Raw genomic sequence first — 21,590 nt, forward strand, 5'->3', positions numbered from 1 at the left:
TTCATTTTGCAGTGAACTTTATTCAGATCAGAGCCAAACAGGCATTTAAAAGACTTTGCTCTAAACATGATCAAACTGGCAAAAGTCGAATACCAGTTATCAATTTTTCATTTGTGGAATTTAACGCTCTCCCTTGTGTTTCCTTTAAAACTCCTCTCCTTCCTCCTCTCCCTCACCCTCAATGGAGTCGACTCCCACCTCCTCATAATCTTTCTCGAGCGCTGCCATGTCCTCTCTGGCTTCAGAGAACTCTCCCTCCTCCATACCCTCACCTACATACCAGTGAACAAAGGCGCGCTTGGCATACATCAGGTCAAACTTGTGGTCGAGCCGAGCCCAGGCCTCAGCGATAGCAGTGGTGTTGCTCAGCATGCACACAGCTCTCTGGACCTTGGCCAGGTCTCCTCCAGGAACCACAGTGGGTGGCTGGTAGTTGATGCCGACCTTGAAACCAGTGGGACACCAGTCCACAAACTGGATGGAGCGCTTGGTCTTGATGGTGGCGATGGCAGCGTTGACATCTTTGGGCACCACATCACCACGATACAAGAGACAACAAGCCATGTACTTGCCATGGCGAGGGTCACATTTCACCATCTGATTGGCTGGTTCGAAGCAGGCATTTGTGATCTCAGACACCGAGAGCTGCTCATGGTACGCCTTCTCAGCAGAGATGACAGGGGCGTAGGTGGCCAGAGGGAAGTGGATACGGGGATATGGCACCAGATTGGTCTGGAACTCGGTCAGATCGACATTGAGGGCACCATCGAAACGGAGGGAGGCGGTGATGGAGGACACAATCTGACTGATCAACCTGTTCAGGTTTGTGTATGTAGGACGCTCGATGTCGAGGTTCCTGCGGCAGATATCATAGATGGCCTCATTATCCACCATGAAAGCACAGTCAGAGTGCTCCAGGGTGGTGTGGGTGGTCAGGATGGAGTTGTAGGGCTCCACCACTGCAGTGGACACCTGAGGAGCTGGGTAGATGGAGAACTCCAGCTTGGACTTCTTGCCATAATCGACAGACAGACGCTCCATCAGCAGGGAGGTGAAGCCAGAGCCGGTGCCACCTCCAAAGCTGTGGAAAACCAGGAAGCCCTGCAGACCAGTGCACTGGTCAGCCTGAGGACAGAGAGGGAGACAGTGATTAAAACATGTGAAACAATAGTACGATGTAAAATACTTTGACTTTTCGTTATAAAAAAATTAAGAAACTCGGTCCAGCACTAAATTACCCACCAGTTTGCGGATCCTGTCCAGCACCAGGTCAATGATCTCCTTGCCAATAGTGTAGTGTCCACGGGCGTAGTTGTTGGCCGCATCTTCCTTCCCAGTGATCAGCTGCTCAGGGTGGAACAGCTGACGGTAGGTCCCAGTGCGCACCTCATCTAAAGAAAAATATTACTTATTACATTATAATTACCATTGTACATAAACTACATTCATAATTGTGCCTTAATTAATGTTTAGAGAAAAGCTATGACACTTACCGATGACAGTGGGCTCCAGGTCGACAAAAACGGCTCTGGGGACGTGCTTTCCAGCTCCAGTCTCACTGAAGAAGGTGTTGAAGGAGTCGTCTCCTCCCCCAATGGTTTTGTCACTGGGCATCTGTCCATCAGGCTGGATTCCATGCTCCAGACAGTAAAGCTCCCAGCAGGCATTGCCGATCTGGACACCAGCCTGACCAACGTGGATGGAGATGCACTCACGCTAGGGTGAAGAGAAACATCATTTGGATTAAGATGCATTAGAAACAAGATTTCCACACCATTCCTAATTAAAATGATGAATACAAATGCAAACCCAAGACAACAACCATGAATTGTTTCCTCCAGTACATAGAATTACTGCAGAGAGAGGATTATCTAGGTCAGACATGTTGCTTTGTGCTGTCTCTTGAAAAAGACGCATTAAGATTCTTCACTGAGTTTATGTCCCATCACATTTTCCAGTCATGTTTTCTTACTTTTTCCTTATATAGCAGACATAAATATTATGCTTGGCTTCGATTAATGGGACACAAAAAGAAAAAAAATGAAATGCATAACTGCAATGTGATCTTTAACACAACACTGCTGCATCTTTTTCTTATATCTGTTTTTTTAATATGTATAAAGGCTCAGAAAATCAACAAAATGGCGGCAAGATGGCGAGAAACCAATTGTAAAACGTTTGATTTAATCTGATTTAGGAGAGTCGTGTGAGAGGAAAGGATTAACTGTTGGTAATGTATAAATATATTCGACTGAATTTAAAAGGAAACGCTCTGCAACCTCCATTATATTTGTAGTCGTCTGTAATTGTGCCTTGGTTATGAATTTCAAGTAGTGGTGCAATCCAATGTACATCAATTTATAATAGAAAGAGCTTTTTTCTCTACCATTCACGTTTAATACGAATTTAACATTAACACAACAGATGAATAACACATTGGACATTTAATATGATTTTATACTCACCATTTTTGCTTGTCGGTATTATGTGATGTAATATGACAAGTCTAAATAAGGGTGCAGGTTGATGTGCTGTATCTGCGGCTCCTTTACTGCAGTGCGTAGCTCCTCCCGGCGATTTGAGAGAAAAAAAAGAACCAAGCACAATGGACCCTCCCTTTTTTAAAAAACGCTTCTTTTTTGCGACAGCGCCGTCTAACGAAGTGGATGAACGGAACACAATTTAAAATGCTTTTTCCAGGCTCATGCTACTTCTTCTAAGATGTTTTCTACTCACTATTTCACTGTCTCCGTATAGTTCTATTGGCCAAGTCCACCTGAAACCTTGTCTCATATTTTTTACGGTTTATTCCACCTGAATAATTCTTATTATCTTATAAGAATTTGTTTCTACGTGTTACATGACGAGAAGTTTTTTTTAATTATAATTGGCTAATTTATACGTACACACGGGCTTATCTATAGCAGTATGGAAGCCCTTTCTGCCACTTGAACGGGTAGAAAAAAAAATATTAGTAAATCAAACTTTTGTAAGTCGCTTTGGATAAAAGCGTCTGCTAAATGACATGTAATGTAATGTAATGTAAAATCATAATTACGAGAAGGTATTTAATCATCATGAGATACTAAGTCATAATGAGATACTAAGTCATAATAATGACATGCTATTTCATATTTATGACATTTGAAGTCATAATAATGAGATACTAAGTCGTAAAAATTAGAAACTGCATATGCTTGAAACGAACTACAGTAAAGCAAATATCAAACCGTCTTCTATATATCACAGATATATAAACTGCCTCCAGGGCATTGGGTCATCAAATGCGGCGTGATCTGAGTTTCTCTGGATTGTCATATTTCCGACAGTCCTTGAACGCATCATGCATTTCTGTTTACGGTATCGTGGCGCAGAGGATCTCGGAGCCCGCGGCGTCAAACTTTCATATCGCCTCCATTTGCACGTTGTGGCCGCTTTACGCTCTTTTAAAGCGTTAACACCAGGTGAAGGCGAACGCTGGTAAGTCGTCTCGAGTTGTCTCGGGGTTTTAGTGGCGTTATTTTTCGGGGGTTAGAATGACAGAAGCAGCAGTGACGCTATGTCCCGTAGGAAAGGAGCCTCGCGTGAACATGACGCTAATTAGATGTTTACAGACGATGCGGTGTTGAAATCGTGTCCTGAAGATACAGCGTTTAAACATGTGTATTGTTGTTTGTATGGTATGAAACATGTAGATTAATGAAACGACACAGACAGACAGACATTTTGTATCACGTCGTGTAAAGCGTGGCGGGAGTTAATTAGCGAGATGAAAGTTGCTCAACAGTTTCCATCCCGTCGTGTTGTGGTAATAATAGCATGTGATTTGAAGGATTTAGCTATGGATATTGTGGCTTCGTGTTTAGCATTGCATAAGACATTTGAATATTATGGTTTTGCATGGGACCAGTTAAAGACTGAGGCCTCTCTGTGCTCACTGTTGTGGACATGTATGGTATGGCTGCAAGACATCAATGACAGTGTTTGTCGCTGGTGGAATTAAAGTACCCACACTAAAATGTCTGTACTGCGAAAGTATTTTTCTTTCCCTGCTTCTTCATCACACTTTATTTAATTCACCTCGTTGTCAAACATCATCTGGTAGTAGTTAATTTATAAATAAACATATGAGCAGTTGATGAAATATCCTGAAATAACCAGCTTCTCAAATGTGACAATGATCTTTTTGTTGTGCACAAGTCAATATTTTTGTTATTTACAATAATTGTAATATTTTGACTGTTCCATTGTAATAATTTTGGGCTTTCCCAGATAAAAGACGACCATTGTGAAACAGTGGTGGTTATTTCTTTAGTCACAAGGGAGAATTCAACAACCGCCTGCTAAAATGTGTCTGACTGTGTGTGTGAAATTTAGGAGGACCATCTTGCTGTGACCTAAACAATTGCAACATGCAACATTCTCCTCTTCCTCAGTCTTTCATTTGAAAAACAGTTGCCAGGGCATGGTTTATCTGCTTTTGTTGAATGTTGATGACATTTTATCTTCTATCTCAACTTGTATTGTATTAAGTTCCAAATACCGTTCCGTGGGTGTCATTTTCACACAACCTTCATACATGACGTTGTACCCAACTTTATGGGATCCATATTGCACAATTATGCACAGTCATGCAATTATCTTATAAGATACGGTCGATATAGGCTACTGTGTATGATTTGGGGCCAGACCCAGACCAAAGATGGCCACTGTGAAACAACTGTGGCGATTTCTTTAGTCATGGCTCTGAAATTGTGGTCCTATGTCTTACTGTGAGAAAAATGGCATGGCCAAATACTACTTTGCTGACAAAAACCCATATATGTGTAAAAGTAATTACCTCAAGCTCCTGAGTAACCGTGACATTGATATATTTATCTTGTATTTCTTTGTAAACCAAACAATCATTTGAATAACTGGGAAAAATCACAAGAGTTTTACTTGTATTTAGTTGAGTGTTAACACTCTTATTTGGGTGAAGCATCTGAATAGTTTCTCCACTGATGTTTATGGAAAGTTCCAACTGATGAGCAGGAATTACAGGAATGCATTGGTAGTTGATACAAGAAAAACTGGGTATTTGAAATCATCCGTGGTTTGAGGCTTAATTCAAAAACAAAGACTCTTAAGAACAGCCAGGAAAGGTACTTTTACCTTTAATGGATTTCAGATAATTGACCAGGGCATGGTTGTGATCATTTAAGTAAAAGTAGTAAGTTAAAGAAAGAAAGAAAAAAGGCTTAAAAAATAGTATTGGTGGTAAAATATTTGTTGAAATGAATAACGCATCACATTTCAAACAATATTTCCATATGAAATGTTTAGGACAAGAACTACCAAGTAAAGTCAATGATGACATTTTGTAAACACGTTGATTGATGACAGATTCACATATAGTTACCATTAGGTGCAGTCCTAGTTTCGACTAATATCATATTTAAATACTCTTGTAGTTACCCTCAAGCATTTTGTGGGCAGAATTTTAAAGACTGTCATTGAAAACATTACATTATTAAGAAAGTCTTACCACAACTTTGCATAAGAAGCTCGTCAACCAAATTCACACATATATTATAGGGTTATATCTGCTCTCTGAGATGAGTGCACCGTTTAGGGAGTGTTTTTATTGCCAGGCCTCACTCAGCTGTGGAGAAGCAGGAGTTTATGTCACCCCACTGTGGTGGTTGCATTGTCCTCAGCTGCCTGCATTGACAGCAGAACTGTCTGTTTAGTTGCTAGCATTTGAAAGTCTGGGCTCTGTTTTGCTGTTGACAATGAGGTGACAAAAATTCAAAAGGGTGTTTGTAAATTGCAAGTTTGCAAGGGGCAGCAGTTGCATTAAACCTTAGAGAAAGACAGTTGTAAGCAGCTTCTTCATGTAAACAGTTTTTTCATTTTCCCCCGTTCACATGCACATAGCAGCTCCCAGATAAACACAATGTACAACATAAATCACTGAATGCTTGGGACACATGAAGCCGCAGTGTTGCGAAACAGTGAATAAATCACCCTTATTTTGATAGAATGATAAAAGATGGACGTAAATAGTGCTTTGTTTTTGTTAAGTTTTGCTTCTGCGTCCATTGAGTGTTGTGCATTTAAGAATGTTGCTTAAGTTGGATAGTTCAGTAAATGTAGGATCGTTTGTGAAACGCATGCTAACCAAAAACACTAAAATGGTGTTGAACTTCATACCTGCTATATATCAAACACATTATGCAAATTATGTCACTATCACAAGATGGCAGCACCTGTGTGAGGGTGTACTTGGCTTCAGGTTTCTTCTTTATTTGTTTAATTCACTCGGCAAACAAACCAATGTACTCTCAGAGTTTCCATGTTCATTAGTTGTCTGTTTCCAGTGGAAACATGGTTCCCAAACGCAGACCTAGACAGTCTCATCAACCTTTTAAGGAATAAAAAAATACACGTAACCATCTTGTGACTAACAGTGCACAACATCTCAATTTGTTTTACCCCTAGTATATTTGCAGGTCATGAGTTCAGGTCCAAGGGAAGACAGACGTCTATGGTTGTAGTACTTCATGAAAGGGGGCACTTTCACCTATAAAGCTGATCTGTGCAGGTGTCTAGAGGACATGTTACACTTCCACACTCACAGCAGTGGGATTGTTTGCACACCTCTGCTGTTTTTCTCCCTCTCTCCCTTCTGAGAGTATAACTTTCTGTCAGCTATTCCTGGAGCTGGTTGGTAAACACACTCATTGTGAGCTGCTTAATACCCCTTTCAAGCTGTCCTTATTAGGGGTGTGATGCTTTAACTTATTCATGCTGTTCCGTTCAGTATGCTAGACTCTTTTCTCATTGTGATTCAACTGTGAACTTTCTCTCATCTCACAGTATGGTACAGAGTTTTTACTTCATCTTTGTATCATGATCCTTTTGGGTTATGTGTACGTTATGCTCACACCCCAATTCATTTTGATGTTTGTGATAATGTTGTGTAACAGAAAACAGTTATAACTTGGCGGTGAAGAACAGATTTATGGACTCTTTCTTTGTGCATGGACATTTGATGTAGTCCTGTTTTGGTCCCATCACATCAGTGTCAAAATATGATGGTGTCTGCAACATAACAAGGTGTGTGACATGAAAAAAAGAAAGATTCAAGCATTTCTACTGCTTGAGCGGTGCAGTATGTATGAGGCCTATGGAATCACTTAACACAGAATTGAGTTCTGTGTAAGGAAATACTATTACTTAACATTTACATGATCATTTACACACAAGTAAGGGAGAAAGATGTGGGGGGGCTGATAAGTGCAGGTCTGGGTACGTCCTTCACAGTTCAGTTTGATCCCTTGTAAAGCCGTGTGGACCACTGCATTGTTGAATCCTGGTGTGGAATGTGTACCAAGGCCTTTGGCCAGAGCACCACGGGCTTTACGACAACCTTGATACAAATCTCTGTAAGGAGATACCTGTGAATTATCAGAGGGAACAAATGTTGACATTAGTTCAGGTCAACTGATGTTATTTATTGCCTTGAACATGTGCTTTTTTTCTGCTGATTATACAGAGTACATACCTGAAATTCAATCCCCCAAACAATGTCCGAAGCAGCTATACTTTTCATTTAGCTGCAATTAATTACTTGCAGGAATTCAGTATCATATACGGAATATTGTATTTTAGAATTGGGAGTTGTAGAGTAAATATCCAGGATTATTATGTGTTGTTTCTTGAACTTGACCTGGAAAATAAACAATAACGGTAATTATTACAGTGTGATTTTACTTCAGGAGCACAACAACAAAAATAATAGAATACATACATTAGATATTATATTTATGAATTACACAAATACACCTCGTGGATCAACACAGCATTTTACTTAAGAATTGTGAATCATTTTGCAGTTTTAATTTTGTGGTGTAAACTTTGTCTTTGGTTTACTGATTATTAACTATCAACTGAAAGATTGGGATGATTTATATAATCATGTAATCTGGAAGTAATTGATCAAATAGTAGTAGAGGTATTTTAACGTCAACCGAAGTGAGGGACCGACTGACCGACAGAATGATAATGCTGATATCCCGAGAGCAGTTATTGAAATAGTTGTCAGTTAATTTTGTGATGGTTGTCTCATCAGTTCAAGAGCATCATGAACAGGAATGACATTGGCGTTATTCCTGTTCATCTGCTGTGATCAGAGAGGCTCAGCACTGGTGCATATTTGTTGTGGTAAGCTAATTGCAGAATGGTATGACTGTGTATTCACTTTGCTTTTGTGCTGATGATGGTGAGGAGGCCCTGACTCACTGAGCTCCTCTCTGAAAGGCCACTTACTCACAGTGACTGACCACAGAGACATACCAGTGGGGTGGGGTGGAGTTTAAACTCTACCCACAGTGTCGGTTCACAACATGTTAGGTGTTCTTCCCAAAGCTCCCCCTTCCCTGGAAATGGACACTGCTGGTGTATTTATAGCTGCTGAGCACAAGCGAGCTCTCTTTTTTAAACACGGCTAAGGATCTGGTCCTTCTAACAAGAGTTGTGCCGAGTTTTGCTGTTACATATTCTCTGGTACGCTGTCGCTGCTTGTGTCTAGAGGGACTTCTCAGGTAGGAGAAAGAACAGTTTGAGATTTCAAAGCCTGTAATCTGTAACATTGCTTAAATCTTTGCCTGTGTAGCTGCTGATTTTGCTTATTTGCTTTTCAGGGCTTAATTTGGCATTGAAGTCTTTCTTCACCATTATAGATCAGTAGTATATTTGATACGCATGTTTCCACACATCTACAAAGTCAAGCAACATCTGTTATGATAATAATTAAATGATTAAGATAATATTAGACGGCGTGAAAAAAAGTTTCCTGTGAGAATTTGCTGCTTTTCTTCCCTTTGGGATTATTGTTTTGTATTGTAAGTAAAACGAGCAATTTGCAAAAGTTTGTTTGTGCTTTAGGAAACTATGTTTTTCGACCAACCAAAGTTATTATTTAAGAATATCATCAACAGACGGGATATAGATATGTTTCTGGTCTTTCTCTGTTTCAGATGAAAACATAAGTCGATGCAGGAAATGGATCACCCAGAGAGAGAAGAGATGGAAAGGCCAGTTTTGCAAACACAACCGTCCACTCTGCCGTTTTTTGACACGGCCCATGCCTTTAACCTGCTGCGGGGAATCCATGAACTCAGAGCAGAGCGCAAATTTTTTGATGTGACTCTGTGTGCTGAGGGTCGCGAGTTCCACTGTCACCGCACAGTGTTGGCCGCTGCCAGCACCTACTTCCGGGCTATGTTTGCAGGAACACTGAGGGAGAGTGTTATGGACCGGGTAGTTCTACATGAGGTGTCAGCAGAGCTACTAGGTCTGCTGGTGGACTTCTGCTACACAGGACGTGTGACCGTCACTCAGGATAACGTGGACCTCCTTCTGAAGACGGCTGATCTGTTTCAGTTTCCCTCTGTCAAAGAGGCTTGCTGTGCATTTCTGGAACAGCGGCTGGATGTTTCCAACTGCTTAGAGATCCAGGACTTTGCAGAGGCTTATGCGTGCAGAGAGCTGGCAACCAGTGCTCGCCGCTTTGTCCTAAAAAATATAATGGAGCTGGCTAAAGGGACAGACTTTGAGAGGCTGCCTTGGAAGCGTCTGCTTGAGTTTATATCGGACAACGAGCTCTGTGTGGACAAGGAGGAGACAGTTTATCAAATTGCAGTCCGTTGGGTGAAGACTGATCTCAAGCGGAGACTGCACTACTGGCCGGAGCTCCTGCAGCAGGTCCGGCTCCCTTTTGTCAGGAGGTTCTTTCTGTTGGCCCATGTCGAGAGTGACCCACTTGTGTATCTTTCGCCAACCTGCCTCCGCATGGTAAACGAAGCCCGTAGCTTTCAGTCATGTGAGTACGACCGCCATGACAGGCCCTGCCATCGAATGCGGCCACGGCCGTCCACAGGACTGGCAGAAATCCTGGTGGTGGTGGGAGGCTGCGACCAGGACTGTGATGAGCTGGTCACCGTGGACTGTTACAACCCCCAGACCGGACAGTGGCGCTACTTGGCTGAATTCCCTGACCACCTTGGAGGAGGATACAGTATAGCTGCCCTTGGAAACGATATGTATGTGACAGGTAAGTCAATAAATAACACTCAAAACATCTTTCTTCATTTTTAATTGTTCCTTTGCACTGGACTAGGTTTGGGATTTGATAAAAACATTCGGTTTTATTGATTCATTTAGAGATGATTCTGTTTCTAAACCAAGACATGTTCAAGCCCTACAGTTGAGTCACAGTGTTCATGGTTCTGTGGTGACAGTTGTTGTGTATATTAGTTTCAATGCTCTGAATGCTCCAGTCAGTAGATTTCCACTCCTGCTGTTTCATCTTATTAAATGGCCATCCGTCAGGGCTTATAAACAAACTGCAGCCTCTTTGGCCAGTAGCTCTGTGTTCGAGTCTGAGTGAGAAGGGACATGGTGTGCTGCCAGGTCACCATCATCTTCACTGTCGTTGTTAGCGGGGACATTCTAACCTAACCTGTAAGAATGCCAGTACCTTCTATGATAAATGTTTTGAGCAGACATTGCTAGACACTGATGAGGAATCATAAATTTAGAAGTATTACTTAGTGACACGATGACAGAAATAACAGCAGTATTTGATTGCATAGTGTTGACTGGTAGATTAAATTTAAATGACCTTTTGATGGATTTGGTGTCATTTTATTTTACTAAAATGTTTTGTTTTGACATATAATATATTGGCTTTAAATTATAAATGTGTTCGTAGACCTGCAGGTTGTCCACCACTATCCCCTCCCTTTCCAAGAGCATTTGAGAACTACAGTAGCCCACCAGAAATGGTGCTTCCTCTTCAAAAGGTGGAAAAGTATGCTCTGTTTTTTGGGTTGCTGTAGAAACATGGGGGCCCAAGATTTGGCGTTCATAAAGCAAGTCTATTAGTACAAAGAAAAGTCATATTTTAAAGCCATGAAAACCACACATTTCTTATTTTAAAGCAAATACATACATCCACAAACATACCTGCACATTAAAACCAGTGAAAGCAGACCCCATTAGATATTTTCAATGCTAACTGACTTCGTGTTTGCATCCTTTAGGGGGTTCTGACGGCTCTCGCCTCTATGATGGTGTGTGGCGCTACAAGTCCAGTGTCAATGAGTGGACAGAGGTGTCGCCCATGCTGAAGCCCCGCGAGTACCACAGCTCAAGTGTTCTGAAAGGTCAGCTCTACGTGGTGGCGTCAGACAGCACTGAGCGCTACGATCACACACTGGACTGCTGGGAAGCCTTACCGGCCATGCTGCACCCCATGGACAACTGCTGCACCACCACATGCAGCGGACGCTTGTATGCAATAGGCTGCCTGGCCGGGGAAGACACGATGGCCGTCCAGAGCTACGATGCAGACACCAACCGCTGGACCATGGTCAACTGTGGACAGCTGCCTTCATGGTCCTTCACACCGAAGACTGTGACCCTCAACGGCCTCATCTACTTTGTCAGGTCAGGAGACTACAGATTTGTGAAAATGGTAACCTGTACACAATGGCAACAACATAGATGTTGTGTATATATTCTACAGAGTAGTTAATAATTATATGATAACACTTGTAATGGAGTTTTTTTGAATTGTTGTTTTGATAATGTTTTTTTTTACTTATCTAAATAATCTTTGATTCAGCGGAATATTGCGATGTTTTGCATGGCGATATTATATCGTTTTTGAGACACCAAGTATCGATGTTTTTGAACTGATGTTACAAATAAACATTAACTTTTTGTAGATTAGCATAAAATAAATCAATTGACATTTCGGTTCTGTGAGTATATCACAATATCGTGATAATATGGTATTGTGGCGTTTCTGGTGGTTCTCACCTATAACCACTATATGAGTCACTTATTTTATAGATAATCCTTACAGAATATTAAATGTTTTGACCTTATTTAAAAGGTCAGAGGCAACTTTATGTAACTATTGCATGAATGCATTTGAAGCATGTATTGTTTTGGCAGTGACTTGATTTGGATGTTTCTCTATTCCTAGCGATGACTCAGCAGAGGTGGATGTTTATAATCCCCAGAAGAACAAGTGGGACAAAATTACCCCAATGAACCAGGTTTGTATTTCATATTGTATGTACCTCTCTTGCCATGCTTTGTTAGCAATCCTTTGTGATCTCTATGAATAGAGGTGTGAGCCCCACTGCAGTTCATCCAAAGTTGATGATGAACACAATCATAAATAACCCCTGAATGGAGTAAATACGGCGGCTGCCATCCATTTCAAAACAATGCAGGAGCGTAGTTCACATAGGGTGGCAGATTTTCCCAAATACAGGAACAAGATGCTGCACTTAAACCCTGCAGGTACACTGTGTTCATACACAAACACTTTCACACCAACTGTTTTATTTTTATCAACATTGAACATTTTTGGTAGATGCCAGCAACATATGGAAATTGAAAGTTAAAGTGTGTTTGCTTTAGGGCAGCAGCAGGGAATTATCACATAATTAGAGCAGAAAGTGACGATATTGGACTATGAAAAATTAAAACAATGTTACTGTATCTTAGGGCTGAACGATTTTGAATAAATGTATAAATCTATCTATCTATCTATCTATCTATCTATCTATCTATCAATATTATATTAAACATACCAAGTATATTTTTTCCTTTTTTCTTTTATCTAGGTCCATGTTGGAGGGAGTGTGGCAGTCTTGGGTGGTAAATTATTTGTGTCCGGTGGTTACGACAGTACATTTGAGCTGTCGGATGTGGTGGAGGCCTACGACCCCACCACCCACAAGTGGACTCTCGCTGGACGACTACCGCAGCCGACCTTCTGGCACGGCAGTGTCAGCATATTCCGCCAGTTCATGCCGCAGGTGTCCAGTGCATTTGAACCCACTCTCATACCGGAGTCGAACGCCATTCACCTGCACCGCCATCAGCGCCACCAAGCGCTCCACAATCTCAACAACAATCTCAACCAGAACCAGGACGTGAACCCAGCTCACTGAGTTTGGACTTCAAAGTTCCTCTCGGAGGTGTTTAGTCTGTCCTCCCATCATTGTGCCATCATCAGTTTATTTTGAAATACCCCTGTCACAATTTTAAAGCTAAAGAGAGAGAAGTATTGCGTTGTCTGAGCTATTTTTTAGTTCACTAAGTGTCATAGTGACTATCACTTAAGTCTGGTGACTGGAGAAATATAAATGAAGGTTGTGTTTCTTAACTTTGTTCATATATGAAATGTTCTAGATGTTTCCATAGAAAAGCCTTAGGAGGTAGGTGTATGCTGCCTTTGATGGATTTGACCTGAAATAGTGAATAGTTCCTGTAAATGGGCAGACTTTTTATTTGAACAGTAATAGCAAGTAATAATTAATAAATGGTCAATATTTATGACCAAACAGAACAGAATTATGCTTGTGTTTAGACATCTGTGAGTTAGCCGATGATCTGATGGTCTGAAGATGAGTCTCGATAAGCAGCCACGAGAATAACACATACTGTAAAGTGGCGTTGTTGGTAATGTATGCTCCAAAAAATGAACAAATTGGCAGAAGACAGAAGTGAACTCTGGTTCAGCTTTGTAGATTTTTATCTACTAAAGAAAAGTTCAGAGTCAGACTAAAATTAGCGTCATACTCTGACGATTTCTAGGCTTGAGCAGAAGCTAAATATTTGGTCAGAAATGGCAGTTAATCTGTCTACATTCCAAAAATGGCAACAATCAGTGTAGCACTAAACGGACAGATGAAAAAACACCCTCGACTTAAACGTGTGTTGAGAAGCCTTTTCTTCATGGTAGAATATCAGGATGGTTTCACGTTTTACAAACTTTGGTTGATACTTGTGGTTTTTTTTGTAACATTGCTTGTGATCTAGGCTGAACAGCGCCCCCTTGTGTCAGCCCTGTCCTTGAAACGAAGTTCAATCTGCAGCCCTTATAACCACCAGTCTAATGTGCATGCTGTTTTTATTATTATTTATGAATGTGTGACTACTTTGTTTGTTTGTTTATTTATGGGCGTATTTGTGCTGTGGTTGCTAAAGATCTCCCTGCCCATCAACACTGGCAAATAGTGGAGGGTCAGCGGTCTCAACTGGAAACACTATACAATCTCAATTTCCTCTCATGTGTAAAGTAACTCCTGCTTTGTTGGGACTTTTGATTTTATGTCATGCATCGTTGTTTTCATAGGGTTCATACAAGTTTGTCTTGTAAAAAGAGAATATTTTAAATCTTATATATATACTGTGTTTGTGTTAATGTTTACAAAGTAGTTGGCATAAATGAAACTGCAGGCAGGTCTGAGAGTCATGTGACGAACTGTTAGCAGGAGACAAATGTTCACTATCGACAAGACGGTCGCTGTGGGTGAGTGTGAGAAAACAGCAAATGCATTAAGGTTTTTTATAAACAAGAATTGTAAAGTAATTGTGTTTGCTCATAAAGATATACCTTTTAAAAAAAACAAAACACCTGATTTCCATTTTAATTCAAAGTGAGAATGTCCTGATGTCTATGTGCATCTAGTATTATCTACACTGAGTGAAGACAGTGTCATTTTTATATTTCAGATGTCCTGTGGAATTGTGTACAAACATAATCTTGATTTGTTTAGCCTCTAAAACATCTTGTGCTTAACCTAACCTAAGGAATCCATTTATTATTACTGTGTTTTCATGTAAGCGGTCTTTCTTCACCATCTCTGCATTAGCATTACTGCATGTGTTGTAGCATCATTACGTCCAACTAGGGAGAAATTATTCACTTGCATCCTTAGGGGCTCGGCAGTGTTACCAGTACTACCTTGTTATGACATTTTGGAAAATTCATGTGATTAATTGCCCACAAATCAACAACATATCATATTTATTATTAACTTTTTTTTTATTTCTGGTTTAAGCTCAGCTGTTTGACACACCCTTAACATTAGTCTGAATTAAACAGAGCAAAATATAATCTCATAAATCATTTTTAAAGCATGCACTTCACCTTTTGATTACATTTGTCATTATTCTCATGTATGGAAACTTAACATTAGCCATTTCAGTAACTTTCATCTTTGGACATTCAAAGCCAAATGTTTCATCATGTAAGTGCTTCTTGTTTACAAAAAAAAAACTCCACAGTTTCCACTCTTAGTCCTCGTTCCTCTCTGATATATTCTCGATTCCCTCCATGTCCACTGTAGACTCAAATTCCTCTGTGACCAGCTGCGTTTGCTGCATGACATCAGGCACAGAGAAATTTTCTGCCGCCTCGGCACATACCAGGTTCTGGTCGGGCACCACCACCTCCATCACCTCATCACTCGAGCCAATCTCCACCCTCACGATGCAGCTGGAACTGAGGCCTGGTGAGTCGTCAGTCCCTTGGTTTGCGGGTTCCTTGTTGTCACTGGTGTCTTGAACATACTCCGTCTCTTCAGTGGTCAGAGGGGCTCCTGTCGTTTCAGATGAGTCACTGTCCCCTAAACTTTCATTAATATCCTGCACGACCATGTTCCTCAGTTTCCTCTGCCGGGGATTGTAGTTCTCAGTGCGTTTGTGGATTTGAACGTGCCGTCTGAGGTGAGCCTTCAGGAGAAAAACAATCACAAATGTGACAGTTGGGTGGAATTAACAGAGGGTCACAAATGCAGTATCCATTTATTACTGCACAAACAAAGTTAAGCAGCATCCTAGATTACGACTCTCACCCACTCCATGACTCAGACACAGGAGCACCTTCAGCCAAACACTCATTCTCCCAGGAAATCATTCCTGCCTGTTATATTTATATTTTTCTACACTTTTTTTAAGTTATTCTTACACTATTTAGTCTATTTACACCTTTGTTTTGTCAGGATATGCAATTTCCCCCCCGGGATTAATAGTATTATTAGTAATAGTAAGTATTTCTGATTCTGATCAGGTCTATTGAGTGAAAAAATACACTGATTGAATCAATTTATTTCTCTGGTAATAATATAACACATAAAGAATAATTGGTCGTCTGCTAATAATAATGTTACAATATAAATGAATAATTCTATCGATTCTCATGTTCACTTTTAATATAAACACAGATATGTGTGCGTGTGCATCTTGAACTAAAATCACGAAAAAGCACAAACTGCCAATTCTTTGTATTCAATAAAGTGAAATGCTTTCGTCATCATGAACGACGTAACCAAGAAACACAAGATGACTGTACGGTGATGATCGGTTAAAATGATGTGCACATTAAACTGCAATAATTTCAGAAATTGTTGGTTCTTTCTGCTACAACACAAATATTTGCTGTTTTTCCATCCACCACAGAGCGAGTAAACTGAATTTCATTGAATACATTTATCCTTAGGCCGCAGTCCGACGAGTGACCGTACCTGTCGAGTGAACCTGTAGCCGCAGTCGCTGCATTCAAACTTCCTCATGCCTTTGTGGCGCCGCAGGTGAACATTGAGCTGCTCCTTGGCTGGTGACAATGAAAAGCCACAAAGTGAATCACATTACTGAGTCATGAATGCAAAGCTCATCAAACATTATGTTTTAATGGAGGCAAACAAAGCCCATCAGAGATCTCACCTTTGAAGGTTTTGCCACATATGTGACAGCAGTGGGGACGACCTTCCTCGTGCTTGCTGGCCTTGTGTCGGACGAGGGCGCCTTTCTCTGTGAACCGCTGCTCACAGATGTCACAACTGAAGGGACGCTCACCGGTGTGTGTCCGGTGGTGTTTATCTAGACTGGCTGGTTTTCAAAACACAGTTAACATCACTGGAAGAGGAAAAAAAGCAGGAGAAGAAGTGAAGTCGCACACCAGGAAGGTTTTGCGCCATTACCTTGTGTCCTGAAGGTTTTCCCACAGAGATGACACTGATACGGCTTCTCACCACTGTGTATACGCATATGCATGTTGAGGTTGTTCTTCTGGGAGAACGCATGGCCACATAAGGTGCAAACAAATGGTCGTTCGTTTCTGGAGAGAAAATGTCCAAAAAATCATCTGCACAATTGGAGTTACAGTTATTCATTTTCACCCCCGTGCACAGACACATAGACAAACATGTGCTGCTACCTGTGAATGGCTTTGATATGCATCTGCAGGCCATTTCGACTCGATGCTCGATGGCCGCACTCCTCGCACACAAACGGCTTTTCACCTCGATGTTTGGCTGCTTCGTGCACGCGCAGCTCCGTCCGAGTTAAGAAGGTTTTGGGGCACTGGGGACACTTCAGGAAAAAATAAAAAATAAAAATTTGAACCTAATGAAAGCATTAAGTTTACAACATTTAATCAGTAGTGACTGGTGAAAAACACAAAAGGCAACTGTGTAAAACTTTCAGTTTCAGTTATTTACTGTCGCACATTACCAGAAAACTTACTGCGTGTGGTTTTGGGTAACTGTGGATCTTCATCATGTGAAGCGTCAAGTTTTTCTTGTACATAAATTGTTCAGGACACAATGAACACTATAAAACAAAAACAATACATCAATGTTTTCTTTTGGTTGTGATATCATTTCTAGTCATCAATGATTGCTATAGAGGCATAACGACTGTACCTTGTGAGGCATGTATCCAGTGTGGGACACAATGTGCAGACGTAGCTGTTCTTTTGTATTAAAGGTGGAGGAGCACATCGAGCATTTGTACGTCTGTAGTTAAAACACAGCACAAACACTTATCATCTTTTCTTTTTTTTTGTACATATTACTTTCTCATCCGTGGCAATGAAACACTTCTTCAATAACTCACCATGACTTTATCACAATTTCTGATCTCGTGTATTAAAAGATTCTCCTTCCGGAAGTACTTCTTCCCACATTTAAGGCAACCAAAGGGCTTCTCCCCTGTATGTCGTCTGTAAAGGAAAAACATTAGTTGCTATCTCAACAGTGACTCAAATGAGAAATGCAGGGGACAGATTTTACCTGTTGTGGACTTTCAGGTAGTATTTGCTCTTGAAGGATTTTTCACAGACGGGACACTGCACAGAATCCTTCTTGGAATCTTCTTCCACGGTTTCTTCCTTCTCATTTTTCATCGTCTTACTTTGAACATTGCGTCTTCGCGCTGTTGATGAAGCTGTTGATGAAGACGCAGGCTCTGCGATGGGCACATATTCCTCATCTGAGCCTTCAGTGATTGGCTCAAACTCCCCAATATCATCATCTTCCTCTGCCGCCTCATTTTCCTGACGAACACTACTGTCATTTATGGCAATCTGAAGATCAGCTATCTGCAACATGACATAAGAGAAGTGTAAATGTAACCATTGTGTTCATCTTTGAAATAACTAACTTAAGTATTTGCACCCAGCCATGTTTTATACCTCAGTTTTACCCGCTGGCTGATGGGGACTCTGATTATCCACAACATCACAACTTTCTGTCTCCGCAGGAATGTTCTCGGCCTGTTTGCTGGTGTTTTCACAGGCTATTAAATCAGTGGACGGACTCTCATCAGTCACAAGTCTCCTGGGGCCCTTCACTACACGGCCAGAGCGGGTGGTGGTTGTTGCAGTTGTGGCAGCTACATTAATGGTGGCTGAGTCAGTGTTAATACCAAACTCCTTTTTTGTGTCTGTATGCACCTTCTCTTCTTCTTTGACTGAACAATGAGAGGTTGTATCTGATTGGGTCTTTCTTGGTCTGCCTCTTTTACGCTTCACGGGCACAGGATCCGCAGGCGTTCTCTGGAACTGCTGACAAAGTACAAGTGCCTCTGGCACACACAGGCTGGCTGCAGCATGCTGCACCTTGTCCAGGTTATCTAGATCCAGCTTCAGCTCTCCAGTGTAGAGGAAGTTTAGGAGCAGCTCCAGGCCATCGCTGGGACACTCCTGCAGGCAGATCTCTGTGCATGTTGCAGCAGGCGAGTTGAGCTGCTGGAACAGTTCACTGAAACAGGCCAGGATGTTGCGATGGGCCAAGTGTACCACCCCATCTCCCACATTCAGTGTTGCATCACAAAATTTCCCTGCTGCCCTCTGCTGGTTTAGGGAGGAGAGTACACTCTGTGCATGGTTCCTCTTCAAATGCGTCATTGTATCTTCACCGTTCACTGCTGCTGTATGACACACATAAGTATAAAATAGTTTGTCGACAGGATTGGACAGGATGATACATCCTCCCTATGTTATTCTGGAACTAAAATGATATGCCAAAAATAATGAATCGTTAGTTACAAATAATTAATTGATTAAGGAACATTTCATCAATGTCAAAAAATGCATGTCCAACTAAACAGTTCAGTTTTACTCTTTGGCTTTCACCCAGTATGAGACATTGATTTGACCTGTTTTTATTGTATGATTTGTGTTATTTTTATATTTTCTACAGTATTTGTCATTTTATTGTCCGTTTCATTGTTGATTTTACGTCTTTTAGGTCTTAGGTATTTTATTTATCTCTTATGTACAGCACGTTGTGCTTTCTAAATAAAGTTGGATTAGATTAAGCAACTTCTAATCAGTTGCAAAAATTAATCGTCAACTATTTTGATAATTGTGGTGTTTTTATAATTAAAATTGTTTGGATTTTTCTTTTTAAATCAGAGTAATTTCAGGATTCTTATTTTTTATAAAATATGAATGAATTATTTATAAAAATGAATATGTTGTAAATGGTTTGTGGACAAAACAACATGAACATCTTCATTTTGAGGTTTGGGAAACAACAATTAACAATCAAAATGTTGCAACAATAGTTAATGGACCATTAGTTGCTGCCCTGCAGTAGTTAAATATATTATATGCACTTAACTTGAGTTCATGAAGTGTTTTTTTGTTGAAAAAAACATTCAAATAGTCCCTCCCTCCTTTACTATACCCATAACATATAACCTGTGTATATCACGTCGTCAAATTAAGCTATCCACTATTATTTACCGACTAAATGAATAGCATTTCCATTTATTGCAGTTGGCATATCAATTATATTTATTATAGTTTATTTTCTAATGAGTATTGTATCGCTACCCCTGGCTACCTCCGCACCTCGACGTTTATTTCTTAGCACAAGTCTTTAAAGACGCTCCCTTAGCTGATACTCACCCGACGGCTACATTTCGACATTCACAATGCCATTATTGGTCAAAATCGATCATACATTTTTCGTTGTGTATAAGCTGGATCCTCTTTTAATGGAACAAAGAAAGAATAAATAAAAAAAAGAGCGAAACACAGCAGCTACATGCACCTTGTTTTGTTTTCTTGTAGGCCCCTAAAAACTGCACAAGGAAGAGGAAGTGACGCATTTAAACTCCGGGAAAGTTGTTTGTTGTCCATTAAAAAACGCCAACATTAACATTTAAACCTAATTAAACTATTTCACCGAAAATGTACGTTTATGACTGTACTGGTGTGGGATATTTCTTTACTCACTGTTTATTCACTAAAAGTTAAAATAATGTTAAAAATAGCATCGCAATTGGCAAAATCGCAGATAATAACACGCCGGGTAAAATCATAGTTGACCATCTCGGACGTGGTGTCTGTTTGTGGCTCACACATGGAATTAGCCTTTTAGCAATGATGTTTTAACAGCTGGACTGCTCTAAGCATTCGATTTGACTAAACATAAACGTTGCACAGTCTTTGGAATAATAAAAAGGAATTTCTACAGTTTTACACTGTTTTGTACACAAGCAGGGGGTAAGTACTTGCCACATTAAGTGCGACAACGGGACTTAGCATAGCAGCTAACGCTAGTTACCCGGCGAGACTGTGACGTGCTTCTATGAAACTTCACCCAACTTTAAAATACACCTTTCGTCCTGGGTTGGTGTCTGGTTTCTGTGAATATGCTGTTTCTCTGCCCCACGTGTTGAGGAAAAAAAAGTCGAATAAACTCTGAGCTGCTTTTTGAATTCCATTGTAGCATGGCTAGTTTAGCCTTGATCTGTTAAAAAATAATTGTATTCAATTATTTCCCACGCCCTTGCACAACAATATTAGGCTCTATCATAAAATAAAGATAATGTTAATTATAACTTCGAGGACAGTTCTGTAGGTTCACTATCAGACAAAAAAAATAAAGATTTTGAAACAATTACAATTATAAGAAGTATTACTATGTTGTGATTCCTTGTATGTGTTCACATACTTGGCCAATAAAGCTGATTCTGATTTTAAGTGAAACATTACTTTCACAGTGATCTGGTCATCAAAATGTTGACAGAAATATTATAACAGTTGCATGATAAGTTTTCTAGGAAACAAATTCAGGCTCTTAAGGTTAGGCTAAACAAACATCTTTTTTGTTTTTGTTTTCTCTGTTTATAATACATAAACAATAATAGAATATATAAAAAATAGAATTAAGACCATTTATACAAAATAAGACACATGAAGACGGTCTCTTATATAAATGTGAGTTGGTATGGTACACAGAAATTTGCCATCACAGTTTTCCTGACCAGAATGATTGTGATTCACGCTATTATTGCAATGACTAAAATAATGTTTTAATATAATTTTTAGATTCTTAAACTTGAACGGGTGTTGCCTTCTGTCTGCACCCATGGTGGTCAGAAACAAATGGGATCACAGATAGGATATATATTCTGTTGTGAAATATTATTAATTTAATAAG

At 40.3% G+C, this 21,590-nt stretch overlaps 3 protein-coding genes across 5 annotated transcripts; 1 reads left to right on the forward strand and 2 right to left on the reverse strand.

The window, feature by feature from the left end:
* Positions 1-2,538, reverse strand: LOC122777619 (tubulin alpha chain). Its single transcript, XM_044038954.1, has 4 exons — positions 2,466-2,538; positions 1,494-1,716; positions 1,243-1,391; positions 1-1,125 (listed from the first exon to the last, which is right to left on the reverse strand). Exons 1-4 carry the CDS (start codon positions 2,466-2,468, stop codon positions 145-147), a joined length of 1,356 nt encoding a protein of 451 aa, XP_043894889.1. The 5' UTR covers positions 2,469-2,538; the 3' UTR covers positions 1-144.
* Positions 2,539-3,341: 803 nt separating this feature from the next.
* Positions 3,342-14,300, forward strand: klhl21 (kelch-like family member 21). Of its 2 annotated transcripts, none has more exons than XM_044038524.1 (5): positions 3,342-3,480; positions 9,024-10,099; positions 11,091-11,496; positions 12,041-12,113; positions 12,690-14,300. In XM_044038524.1, exons 2-5 carry the CDS (start codon positions 9,040-9,042, stop codon positions 13,017-13,019), a joined length of 1,869 nt encoding a protein of 622 aa, XP_043894459.1. In that variant the 5' UTR covers positions 3,342-3,480; positions 9,024-9,039; the 3' UTR covers positions 13,020-14,300. The 2 variants fall into 2 exon arrangements, with proteins under 2 accessions (XP_043894459.1, XP_043894460.1); XM_044038525.1 differs by lacking the exon at positions 3,342-3,480 and adding an exon at positions 3,526-8,588.
* Positions 14,301-14,864: 564 nt separating this feature from the next.
* On the reverse strand, positions 14,865-20,194 carry LOC122777350 (telomere zinc finger-associated protein-like). Of its 2 annotated transcripts, none has more exons than XM_044038523.1 (11): positions 20,051-20,194; positions 18,329-19,062; positions 17,928-18,235; positions 17,752-17,857; positions 17,559-17,651; positions 17,380-17,466; positions 17,072-17,226; positions 16,836-16,972; positions 16,579-16,743; positions 16,380-16,468; positions 14,865-15,588 (listed from the first exon to the last, which is right to left on the reverse strand). In XM_044038523.1, the coding sequence occupies exons 2-11, from the start codon at positions 19,040-19,042 to the stop codon at positions 15,151-15,153; spliced, it is 2,292 nt and encodes a 763-aa protein (XP_043894458.1). In that variant the 5' UTR covers positions 19,043-19,062; positions 20,051-20,194; the 3' UTR covers positions 14,865-15,150. The 2 variants fall into 2 exon arrangements, with proteins under 2 accessions (XP_043894458.1, XP_043894457.1); XM_044038522.1 differs by having other exon boundaries at positions 18,329-19,065.
* Between the last annotated feature and the right edge of the window lie 1,396 nt (positions 20,195-21,590).

This window comes from Solea senegalensis, linkage group LG11 (genome assembly GCF_019176455.1).
Source record: "Solea senegalensis isolate Sse05_10M linkage group LG11, IFAPA_SoseM_1, whole genome shotgun sequence".
In the NCBI taxonomy this organism is placed as follows: domain Eukaryota; kingdom Metazoa; phylum Chordata; class Actinopteri; order Pleuronectiformes; family Soleidae; genus Solea; species Solea senegalensis.

Excerpts from the sequence above, each read along its gene's own strand:
- LOC122777619 (XM_044038954.1), bottom strand. Across the intron at positions 1,392-1,493 it reads CCTGGAGCCCACTGTCATCG|ATGAGGTGCGCACTGGGACC; the intron begins GTAAGTGTCATA and ends ATTTTTCTTTAG. Across the intron at positions 1,126-1,242 it reads TGGACAGGATCCGCAAACTG|GCTGACCAGTGCACTGGTCT; the intron begins GTGGGTAATTTA and ends CTCTGTCCTCAG.
- klhl21 (XM_044038524.1), top strand. The coding sequence starts at position 9,040 with ATGCAGGAAATGGATCACCCAGAGAGAGAAGAGATGGAAAGGCCAGTT. Across the intron at positions 10,100-11,090 it reads AAACGATATGTATGTGACAG|GGGGTTCTGACGGCTCTCGC; the intron begins GTAAGTCAATAA and ends TGCATCCTTTAG. Across the intron at positions 11,497-12,040 it reads GGCCTCATCTACTTTGTCAG|CGATGACTCAGCAGAGGTGG; the intron begins GTCAGGAGACTA and ends CTCTATTCCTAG.
- LOC122777350 (XM_044038523.1), bottom strand. The coding sequence starts at position 19,042 with ATGACGCATTTGAAGAGGAACCATGCACAGAGTGTACTCTCCTCCCTA. Across the intron at positions 16,973-17,071 it reads CATATCAAAGCCATTCACAG|AAACGAACGACCATTTGTTT; the intron begins GTAGCAGCACAT and ends TTTTCTCTCCAG. Across the intron at positions 16,469-16,578 it reads ATGTGGCAAAACCTTCAAAG|CCAAGGAGCAGCTCAATGTT; the intron begins GTGAGATCTCTG and ends CATTGTCACCAG.